This window comes from Podarcis erhardii (genome assembly GCF_964252035.2).
Source record: "Podarcis erhardii genome assembly, chromosome: 6".
Taxonomy (NCBI): domain Eukaryota; kingdom Metazoa; phylum Chordata; class Lepidosauria; order Squamata; family Lacertidae; genus Podarcis; species Podarcis erhardii.
Window position 1 is genome coordinate 39,657,044 of NC_138510.1, and position 12,360 is coordinate 39,669,403.

The 12,360-nt window shown below is 42.1% G+C and overlaps 1 protein-coding gene across 2 annotated transcripts in view; it reads left to right on the forward strand.

Annotated features, from left to right (window-relative positions):
- The window catches only part of PLXNA2 (plexin A2), a 418,876-nt gene that overhangs the window by 345,124 nt on the left and 61,392 nt on the right, over positions 1-12,360 (forward strand). For both annotated transcript variants that reach the window (XM_081864876.1, XM_081864877.1), the window contains exons 18-20: positions 6,392-6,631; positions 7,276-7,419; positions 10,217-10,451. In XM_081864876.1, coding sequence (XP_081721002.1) covers positions 6,392-6,631; positions 7,276-7,419; positions 10,217-10,451 — 619 coding nt within the window. The remainder of the gene's footprint in view (positions 1-6,391; positions 6,632-7,275; positions 7,420-10,216; positions 10,452-12,360) is intronic.

Consider the following 12,360-nt stretch of genomic DNA (forward strand, 5'->3'; position numbering starts at 1 on the left):
TGTTCAGGGAAGTTTTTAACGTGTGATATTTTATTGTATTTTTGCTTTCTATGGAAGCCGCCCAGAGTGGCTGGGGAGGCCCAGCCAGATGGGCGGGGTATAAATAATAAATTATTATTATTATTATTATTATTATTATTATTTCCTTTCCTTTCCTTCTCTCTCTTTTTATTAGCTCTATATGGCCTTTCAGACCATTTGTCCCTCACTTTATAAACCACCATGAATACTTAAAGCCAATAAATAGGGTTGTAATCCATTTTATCTTTGGGTATAGAATGTAAATTGTGATCTCCCTTGACTCTGTAATTCAGATATTGCAACAGCTGCCAGGGTAATCAGAATTCATAGAAGAAAGGGGCAGAGCTCACTCAGTAGCAGACATGCTTGGCATACACTCAGCTCCGTTTCAATCCCTGACATCTCCAGGAGGAACTGGGAAAAACTCGAGCTGGAAGAGCCAATAACAGTGTGAACTTACGGTAGCCAACATGGTGCCCTTTGGATGTTGGATTATAGTGCCCATCAGCCCTGACTGTTGGCCATTCTGGCTGGGGCTGATGGGAATTGGAGTCCCAACAACATCTGAAGAGCCACAGGCTACCCCCTGCCTCCCCCCGCCCTGGCATAGACAATTCTGAAGCAGATGGATCAATGGCCAGAGTTAATATAAGGAACGTTCCTGTGTATTTATGTTCAGGTAACATGTTTCCATATCAGGGAACTTTTAAATATATATTCTTCCTTTCCTTCAGTTGATAATGAGCTTTTCCCTGCCCTGCTTCTGTTCTGTGCCAGTGTCTATAGGGCCATGTCACCAATGCATTTTTACCATATTTATTTATTTATAAAATTTGTATAACCCCCCCCCCCTTCATCTGAAGATCACAACATAAAAATACAAAATGGCAACAAAAGATCACAAGAGATTTGGGTCATTATGTTTTCATCTAGATTCACCTTTCTCTTAGACTTACTCTAGTACTCAGAGAAATAAAAAAGCACAATCAGTGTTGCCTTGAGTATTGATAAACCTAAACCATTGCTCCCTGCAACCCTACCTGGACTGCAATAGTCTGGCCTCAGTCTGGCCTCAACCATGTTAACTGTTTTTAATCTGGCTTTAAGATTTTGTTCCCTTTGAATCCTTGTGATTTATGACTGTTCAGATTTTTTATTGAGGACTGGTACAAGTTGGTGTGAAACTTGGAACAGTGAACACACTTTGGTTTAGATGCACAGCCATTCAATTTTCACAATTAAATACTTGTTTGGGTCCCTCAGATGTTCCCATCTCAAGACTAATATCTGAAGACTGTGTACAACTGTTTCAGCATTGGCCAGCATCAGAAATTCATTAATGATATGTCAAATGCACACATCTTATACCTCAATGAATTGTGGTGCTGCAGGATGTTTTATGTTTTTGAATATTGTTGTTTTGCAAGGAGCTTAGAACACCATAAAGAAAGCAAATTTACTGATGCCTTTAAGTGACTTTCAGGAGCTGTTCTTCAATAAAACAGCTGAATGGCAACATGACTTTGTCTGTGTGCATGTTACCGGCAGTACTCAGAGTTCACAGCCGATAAAAAGATCCTCATACAGGATTGGATATTGACTATTGAGGTCATGAGGAAGTCTATGCAAGATGTCACATTGATGAAGGGCATGTAGATACGTATTGGTGGGATACTGTGCTGATGAGCTGTGTGCTTTTATGATGCCTGCCATTTTTCAGGTAGGAAAACCACATAAATCTGTGAAAATGTAGCTTTTGATTACTTACCTTTTAAAACGCACTGCTGAGGCAGTTCCCCACAAATGTCAAGACTTGAAATGGTAAAACTGATGACTGCAGTTGTGCTTACAGTTATTTGCTCTCAAATCCATTAATATAAATGAAATTTAAGTGCACTTAAGTGAGCGCAGTGTTGCTGCTGAGATTCGTACGATTCTAAATGGTAGCTATAGAGCAATACTCTGAAATGGTCTGATGTTTGCTGGCAGAGCTTTCTTCTTCCTTCTCATTTGTTCTCATTAGGGATGTTATCAAGGGTCAGAAAAAGTGCTCAATAGGGATACTTCTGAAGCTGAACAGGAAAGTGGAATGGGCATGTTCCTTGGTCCAACTACCTTTCCTTCTCCCCCTGTCTTTCCCCATTGTTGTATAATTTCAGCAAAATGATATACAAATATTTAATTGATTGTGTATATATATATATATATATCAGATGGCCTAAACTTCCAGACGCTTACCTAGGGTTCAGTTTCTGTGGAATGAAGAGCATTAGAGACTGTGGTGTCTTTATGATATATCGTTTGTTTACACACATATACAACCCAGGCCTATGATGGAAGGGGTTTTTGTTTCTTCTATGGCCACAGCCTTGGATTCCAGTAGAAATCAGAGATGGTTCTGTCTCCAAGCTGCCTAATCTGCAACCTTGCTTGTAGCTTTTACCTTACGTACACACACACACACACACACACACACACACAACTCTGTCCTTTCTCTTTCTAACTACCAGTGAGTTGAGGGAGGCCCATCCATTTGCTGTCTGACACAGAGCCACTTCCTTTGTTACCTTAATGACCCATACTTAGAGGGCCATTACCTCACCAGGAAGCTAGCCTGGCTATTCAAGGAACTGAATCTGTTCTGGATTCAGGAATTGGAACGGGGCTCAGGCATACAACCTACCCCTGCCCTGCAACTCATAACACTATTTTTAGATACAATTAAAGGTTAGGAGCTAGGGGGTGACTTGGAATGCTCTTGTCTTTTCAGCATTCCAGCTGCATACAATACATGCAGGTGGGTTCCAAGTATTACTGCCACATGCTTTCTCACTGCTCTGGAGCTCTTCAGGCAGATTGACATGATGGCTTCAGTGGAAGCCAGCATAGGAAAAGGTTTGCATCCCAGACAAAGATGTGGCTGTTGTGGATTCCTCATGGCAAAGCTCTCATTTGTAGACCTGGCTCTGCCATTACTGTTGGATTCTCACTCGCTGGATCATCACCTTGTCGTAGTGAGTGGGTTTGCATGTTCCTATGACTGATCGCCGAAGAATTGATGCTTTTGAATTATGGTGCTGGAGGAGACTCTTGAGAGTCCCATGGACTGCAAGAAGATCAAACGTATCCATTCTTAAGGAAATCAGCCCTGAGTGCTCACTGGAAGGACAGATCCTGAAGCTGAGGCTCCAATACTTTGGCCACCTCATGAGAAGAGAAGACTCCCTGGAAAAGACCCTGATGTTGGGAAAGATGGAGGGCACAAGGAGAAGGGGACGACAGAGGATGAGATGGTTGGACAGTGTTCTCGAAGCTACCAGCCTGAGTTTGACCAAACTGTGGGAGGCAGTGGAAGACAGGAGTGCCTGGCGTGCTCTGGTCCATGGGGTCACGAAGAGTCAGACACGACTAAACGACTAAACAACATGACCCTTATGAGCGAAGCCGTCGGGAATATTATACTCCCAGCAGGGTCACCCAAGGTGGTAAGGTCAAAGGGAAGGAGCTAGACAAAGAATGATCCAAGAAGTCCTCAATGGCAGAACAGGCGGATGATAACAAACAGTATGTTACAATGGCTGTGAAGGTGGATGAAGGCTGCAACAGATAGGAATCTACTGGTTCGTCGTGACTACTCATGCTATCAGAACAGAGCCCTACTGTGAAGACTGTGCATTGGTCAGCATGCACTGATCTACACACATAAAGCAAATTCACACCCCGGCGTCTTCCAAAAACCCATCCCAAACCCCAAAAGTCCCATGGCGATTGGCAAATGGTAACAGGGGCAGGATCAACAAATCTGGAAGCCCCTAGTCAAGAACTGGCACATGGGTGGGTAGATTCAGTTGTTCTGACTCAAGGAATGAGGCAGTTGAGCAGCTCGGCAGCTGTATCCATGACTGAGTGGCCCTTTTTAGGATCCACTCTGCTCTTCCCGAAAAGGAGGAGGGAGGGGCTAGAAAAGGTGCCCTAAACATAGTCTGCCTCCCTTTTCCCCTGTCTGGATTAAAACCATGTTTATGTAAGACAATCTTACTCAGCTATGAGTGATCAAGAAAGAAAGAAAGAAAGAAAGAAAGAAAGAAAGAAAGAAAGAAAGAAAGAAAGAAAGAAGACTATTGGATTAGATGAGTCTACAGGTCTGAGGCACGTGTGCTTTAACGCACCATTAGTTTTTTAAAAAAACACCAAAGATGTAAGCCTACCTTGAATCATGCTTAGAAAGGTATAAGCACCTTTCAGTTGTAGTAGCCACGCTCTGCTTCCCAGGGGGAAAAGGGAACTGGACTGCCAACTTTTTACCAGTGGGACATAACCTTCATTTTACCTCAAATCCCTTGTGACCCACTGATTGTTCTATACAGCTGGCCTGGGGAAATTGCTTAGATTTGTCACCAGAACCAGACATTAATTACAAGTTTAGCTGAAAGGCATATGTGGCAGACAATAGCACAGCATGGAAATAGTGTGTGTATATGGAGCAGGGGGTAGAGGTCTGGTTCAGAACTTACATTTTGCTACTGTTTTCAGTTTCAAGTGCTGTCTGCTGGCCTAGTGATTGGCTGAGGACAAAGGGAGAGTATAACATGCAGATCTGAGCTTGTGATACATTTGCTACATTCCATGTTAGAGAACCTAAGGAGAAATATCATTTGCCTTACATCCACCAGTAGCAGGTCTTTCGGTGTTGTGGCCCCTTTAATGTGCAATTCATTACTATTGTGATAAGGCTGCTCCAACAATTGAGGGTACAACCCAAACCTCCTTTTCACCAGGTTAGAAGGGAGTATTGGGCAAATGTGCCCATCAGCCCACCTCTGGTGGCCTCCACCCACACTCCATTGACACAAATGTGGTCCAGCTAGCAAGATTTAGTGAAAAGACCAGAAATGAGGCAGTCAGAGGCTGGGCTGACCTGCCCCAGGGTCCACTGGATCTCAAGCTGACCCAATGGCAGTGGGCCTGATAAGGGCTGGATTGCTGCACCAGCTCCAGGCTGCCTAGCCTCCTTCTGCCCAGTTGGTACATGTGGCAGGGCTCCTGCTTTAAGAATGCCTGGCAACAGCCAGGTTTTGGCTTCCACCTTTCCTCTTTTTGATTCTACTCCTTTCTTTTACATGCATACTCAGTACTTTTTTATTTACCCAAGACTATACTGAATGAAATTCTTAATGATTTTCCACTGCTCATCTTCTAGTGTTATTTGTTATTTAAACTCTATTACTTTTGCTGCAAGTTTTATACTTATCTTTAGTTTTCTATACACTGCTATGATATTATAATGTGAGCAGGTGATGAATAAATAATATTCCAAACAGGTTTGATTCAACGACTCAAGATTTCTTCACATTTCTTTCTGGTATTCTTCTCTAACCATCTGTTAAAATGAACCTGAACCTGAATAGATGCCCAGTTTTTGATTAACAAATTGTTAGTTTGGTGCAGCTTTTATTGTATGTTCAGTACACTTATCAAAGTTCCTTGATATTGCCCCAGGCTTCTCTGAATTTTTCTTTATGTAAGAATTAGGGAGGGGGACAATGAGTTTTGGAATCTGGAGTTTTCCCATAAATACCAATAATTTAAAGAATTTTGGTTTATTTTTGTTTTCCTTTTGTTTGTTTCTCTTTCTTGAGGATTAATCAGCATGTGAAATAGAAAAGAGTCCCACACTTTTACAAACCTTCACTGCAGTCAGTGAATTACACAAATTTTAATTTTGAAACTCTTGGGGCAGGGGTTTCTAACTTTGTGCAATGAGAACTACATTGATATAGTGCTATATCGTTAAATCTTTCTGCATAGTAAAATAGGGAAGAGAGAGATGTGAACCAGATATGTGTTGTGGAAACCACTTTTATACTCAATGCCTGTGGTTACACATGCTTGTAAAAGCGAAATCTATAGTCAGATTAGTGTGATGTTAAAACATGGAAGATAGCTTGTGAGCTGTTTCTTGTAGTCTGCAAATTCAGAGAGAAAATATCTTCATGAGTCCCTGTATTTATTTTTGTACTTAGGTAGCATATCCCATTATTTCCAGCACACTACAGCTATGCCAAATCTCCCAGTGTCATATATCTCTATTAGTTATCTGTGACTTGCAAGGACATTTTAAAAAATCTCCTAGTGAACAAATGCAGAAGAGAAAATGCTCCTCTTTCATGTACAGAGTCAGACAAACACACCAAATTGAGTCTTGTCTGTAGACAGTTGGTGCAAGTAGCACATGGAGTGGAACAAGTTCTGATGTTTTGTTTGTGTCCAACTCCAGTGACATCAATAGAGATACATGAAATATTTGGGCACTTCCCAAAGACAAAAAGATTTTATTCAAAGCATAAAATCCTTGGTAATCTGCTTCCAGGTATGCAAAGTTGTGAATTCAACCACCCTAACTTGCCTGGCTCCCTCCCTCACTCTGGAGTACCGACCCGGTTTGGATACTGTTGAGCGACCTGATGAGTTTGGATTCATCTTTAACAATGTTCAGTCCTTGCTGATTTACAATGACACCAAGTTTATCTACTACCCAAACCCTACCTTTGAACTTCTGAGTGCCACTGGGGTGCTGGATCAGAAGCCAGGCTCACCCATAATCTTGAAGGTAAGATGATGAACATAGCCCTGATAAGAGCACAAACCCAAACTCATTGGAACACCACATTTCAAATCTTGCTCTCATTTGACAAATCTCCCTATGTATTTATTGCATTAGGACCACTTAACACTTTACATTTTTAGGTGCACACATTGGATTTTTTAATTGTGCATCTAAAATTGTAATGTCCAACAGAGGTCTCCACTAATGGAAGAGGAAAGCAGACAATATTTGATGATTCCCCCTGCACCACCCAACAACACTTTGATGTTGGCCTCCACTAGATCAAAGACTTCGGCAAGCAGAAGAACTATTTAGTTTGCACAAGGATGCTGTTGGATGCCACCCTGAATTTTGGGAGGTGGAGGAAGGTTCAAGCTTAAATGCAGCAGACACACACTTTCATCATGTACCTTTCCATACTAGGAGTTAGCTCTCATTAAATTGTGCAGTTGATTATAGAAACATATACCATTATCACTAATAGCTATTGGAAAATAATTATACACGGAATTTGTTACAGCATATCCTTAAAAGTACACAGCACACAATATGTCATAATTGTTGATTTTGTGCTGAAAAGCTGATCAAGAAGAAGCCAGGCATTTACTAGGATCTTCATAGAACCCTCTCTCACTTATTTCCCACAGGGTAAAAATCTGTGTCCCCCTGCCACTGGTGGAGCAAAGCTGAATTACACTGTTCTGATTGGAGAGACTCCTTGTGCTGTCACCGTCTCTGAGACCCAGCTGTTGTGTGAACCGCCAAATCTCACAGGGCAACACAAAGTTATGGTGAGGTCCAAGAAGAATACTTTTGTCTACCCATCTTCTGATTTTGATTTTCCCCTCTTAGTGATGATTTGGAAGTAGTATCCCTTTCTGCTCCATCTACTGTTCTGGCTTTTGACATGGAGCTGAGATAGGGCGCAATCCTTTGATGTGAATGTCCCAGATTTTTCAGAGATACAGGAAATCCAGATGTATGTCTTTGAATACTCCTATGAATTTTATTGAAGGATGACATGGATATTTTTCTAAATAAATGAATGAATTTGATAACACACTGCAATAAAACATTTTAACTTATACATGTAAATATATAACACCTTGTGGAAGTTATTGCTGCAGGGAATAGACTGTGGACGAAAGGGATATCAATGACTAATCACCATGATGGCTGTGTTCTATTGCACTGCTGGGAACAGTGTGACTCTGCATACTGGGAATAACCAGTGGGAAGAGTCCTGTTGCGCTCTGGTCCTGCCATTATAGCCTTCTGGTTGGCCATTGTGGGAATAGGGTGCTGGACTAGATGGATCTGTTGATTGATCCAGTAGGGTTCTTCCTATGTAGACAGGAGGTTCTGTATTTGTAGAACCTTTTTTTTTTTTTTTTTTTTTTTTTTTTAGCCACACACACATTACACAAGCACACTCTGGATCAGTGTGAATTTTGCATGGTAATATATAGCAGCGATGGATAAATCAGATTTAGCTCTGACCTTCTACCTGATAAGTCTGAAACCCCATAGCTGTTGAAAAATAAAAAGTGCCGTAACACTTTTGAGCCTAGCTAGCTTTATTGCGGCAAGAGGTTTTGCAGACAGCAAAACATGTAAGTGGGTGTGTTGGGCTCCCAACACAGTGGGAAGCAAACCCCTCATCTCAGCTCATGCTAGCATAAGCTATAGCTGAAGACAGGATTAGCTTGTCTGTCAGGTTTATTGATGAAAACCATTTATTCAGCTTTATGCTCTAAGGGCACGTCTGCGCCAGATACATCCCATAACAAATAAGGCACAATGATGGCAAACAAATAACCATTTTAAAAATGGTACAAGGACAATAGTGTGGACACAAACTAATTGTTGTTTGCAATTTTGCTCCACTCAGATGAAAAAGTGATGCATAATTCTATGAGAATTTTTACACACTTGTTTTAGTAACTGGTTTCTTGAAACAAAGTGATAGGATTAGAAGTAGATGTTTTTCTTCCAGCTAGTCTCACAAATGGTAGCTAGACACAAATGGTAGCAAAGTGCTAGTGTGTTACCTCATTTTTAAGCTACAGTAATCTTTTCACCTAAAATGAATGAGCCAGGGAGCACAAGGGAAATTACAGTTGTATGATAATGCCCCATTCAAAATACTGCCACTGGTGTATAATATAATACAGTTAATGATCAAACAGGCAACCTCTGAAGAGTTTTGGCAGTGCTTGCATGATGCTTTGGTTCCAGATAATTTTCTCAGGTTTACCCACTGAAAAGGATTGAACTGAAATGCAGGGGAAAGGTGTGTTTATTGAATAAGGCAAGCTTCTCTTGGGACTCTTATTTATTGTATTTGGAGGACAAACCAGTGAAGCTGGTATGCTTACATTTCAAATCCCCAAAAGAAGTTGGTCCTTTAATCAATCCTGCCTAACGATCTTCCAAGTTTATTTTGCTGTGATCTAGTAAAACCTTATCTGCTTTGTGTCTTATACTCTCTGGTGCCAAGTCATAACAGCTCCCTGTTGAAATAGCACTGTAACATAGCCCATTCCCATTAGTATCTGCAGTTATCAGAGGCCATGGCATGTTCTGCAAAACTTAGTCCATCCTTAACTGTCTATCTGTTTATTCTGCCACAATCCCATGGTTTACCCTAGGCCCCCGCCATTCCATCTCTTTTGTTTTTCCTCTCTTCTTTCCTACTTCCTCTTTAAACTTCTTGGTCAATGAAATTGTCATTCTGTCTCTAATGTCCATGGTTTACAAAAGGAAGCTGAAAGCTTGTGAAATGAAAGTCAAATGGAGCCATCAGATAATCAGAACAAAGCCAGAGATAGTGCCGGGATGACGCATTTATCGCAACTTGAAGCCTTTTCTGTGTTTCAAGTAGGATGTGCCCTTTCTCTGTGTAGATAGACAAGACCATGCAAGCGGTGTCTGTGATTTGGCAGACCAAACTTTAGACTATGTGCCCTCTGAAGGCATAGTTGGCTCTTTGGGAATTATTCCCAGAGCAGGTCTGACATGGGCAGGGGACCACTGTCAGGTACTAGTCCTTGATGACACACATATCTAAAGAAAAATCCTGCGAAGATGACTACTGGAGCAAAAATAGAAGTTTCTTTCCATAGATCAGCTCCTATGCAGATAAGCAGAGAGACACATTTAGAGCCTGTAATAGAAATTCTCAGGGTCTTTCTGGGGGTGGCCCACCCTGTTTTGATGCTCAAGTTGAAATGGGAGGTGCCGTCCTGCCACTGCTTCTGCTGCCTGAACCACCAGCAGAGAAGTTGTGCTGGCATCACCACTGATTTCAAGTAAGATGTTGCATGGTCCACAAGTTCCTATGTGATTTTGGTGAGCTCTCTCCTGAAATTGGCACCAATGCAGGCACTGCTTCTCTGCCAGGAGTGGTGGTGGTGGGACAGGCAAGGTCAGCCCTGAGGTCTTCCTCAGAAGCAGGTTGTTGAAGCTGTTTGATGCTTTGCACAACAGTTGGCATGACCTCCCTAGGTATCTTCTCCCTAGACCACTCTACTTGAGAGCACTGCAATAAAGTTTGATGACTATGTCCAATGTCTTTTGCTTGACTAGGTGCATGTAGGTGGCATCATCTTCTCCCCTGGCTCAGTGAATGTGATCTCGGACAGCCTCCTGACCTTGCCAGCTATTGTCAGCATTGCAGCAGGAGGCAGCCTTCTTCTCATCATCGTCATTATTGTCCTCATTGCCTACAAGCGCAAATCTCGTGAAAACGACCTAACCCTCAAGAGGCTACAGATGCAGATGGACAACCTAGAATCTCGGGTGGCCCTTGAATGCAAAGAAGGTCAGTAGTACTACCCCAGGTATTCTCCTCCACTAATCTGGTAATGTCTAATGACACATGAGAAAAGGTCTACTTAAGCAAGGGCTTGTGCATGTGTCTTTCACAAAAAGTATATTCGCAGCACTGCCTAGCATAGTTTGACAGAGGCATCAGAGGGATCCAGAGAAGTTCCTTATCAGTGAAAATAAGTTTCCCTTGTTGCACTGACAGTGACATAATTTGTGAATGAAGGAAAGTGCATCATGGAGATCAGTTCCAGAAGACTATTGAAAGCTATATATTCTTGATCTAGATCCCTTCTCCTCAGGTTATTGATAATATGTGAAGTCCATTAACAAATGACTAAGGCATCTGTTTCATGGTCTCAAACTGATGGTATCAACTTGCCTGGCCAGCAGCAGCTTGAGCCTGTCTTGGCTGGACAGAAAACCAGGTAGAACATAGGAACCAAGAACTGAGACATGTTACCACAAGCCAATAATCACCAGCCTATGGCAAAACTACCGTAACTGGGTTCCATTTGTTAATCTTAATTGTCCTTACTGAGCAATGAAGGGGAAAACAATTTCCCAGGTAACCTGGTTCAGAATGATTTCTGGCTTTGTATGTACAGAGTCTTAAAATTTGCTTTATTAATACATGTCATGGGGTCAAATAACTGAAATCCAAAAATGGCTCAGTTGATGCACCAGCTCTGGCTGTGGATGGGCATTCTTTGCCACAGAGGACACCTGGGAGTCCATGGACAAATATGGTTCCAAGTGAACCCCTAAACTGTGTATCTGTTCTTTCAGAAGGAGTGCAGTCCCATCTAGAACAGCCAGACTCCCCAGTCCTCAGACCTGGGAACAACTTACCCACAATGCTCCTTCTTAGCACGTTCCATCTTCAGTCTACTCTTCCTTATCCATTCCACCAGTACATCCAGGTGCTAGTTCAGCTTATGCATGGCTTCTTCTGACTCATATTTAATAGAAAAGTAGAGATGAGTTTCATAGTGCCCCATATATCCTCCCAATGACTTCATATAGATGTTAAATAGCATTGGGGAAAAGCAGTGCACAATATGTGGTCTATCAATGCTAGTCTCTGGTAGTGGCCATGCAGATAAGAGCAGAACCACTGTAAATGGTGCCTCTGGCTCCCTACCCCCAGAGATGGTCCATGAAGATACCATGGGTTGATGGTATCAAAAGCTACTGAGATCCAATAGTAGCAGTAGGGTTGCACTCCCCTACCTGTCCCTTGAAGGAGGTCATCTGTTACAACCACCAGGATGATTCTGTGCCAAACCCAGACCTGAACCCAGACTAGAATGGGTCCAGATAATTTGTTTCCTCCATAAGTGCCTGCAGCTGAACTGCCAGTCAGCACCCCACAAACTTGTATGAACAAGCCAGGATGGGCAAGGGTCAAAAGGGCAAGCAGTGGGATGGACAACCAGAAGCATCTTATCCATATCCTCAGGTCTCAATCACTGGAACTGATCCCACAGAATCGGATGAAACCATGCACGGTATGGTTTACTGGACACAATATTAGCAGTTTTTTGTCAATGACATATGTAGCTGATAATGGGAAATAAGTTGAGGTCTGACACTTGCAGCAACTCTCCATTCCTACCTGTGTGTGCACGGTAGGTAGGAGTGGAGAGTCGCTGCAAGTGTCAAACTTTAACTTATTTCCCATTATCAGCTACATACGTCATTGACAAAAAGCCATGGACATTAATCTTATATTATCTTTTGTCCCCTTGGTAAGAGTTATTGCCATAGCATACTTCCTGCCTTGGTGTTACTGGCTCCCAAGGCTAATTTAACCTTTGTAAACTGTATAAATCTTCGAGGAAAGGGTATCATTTTGCCAATACACATGACATTCAAGCTTCAATTGAAGGGACACAAATGCA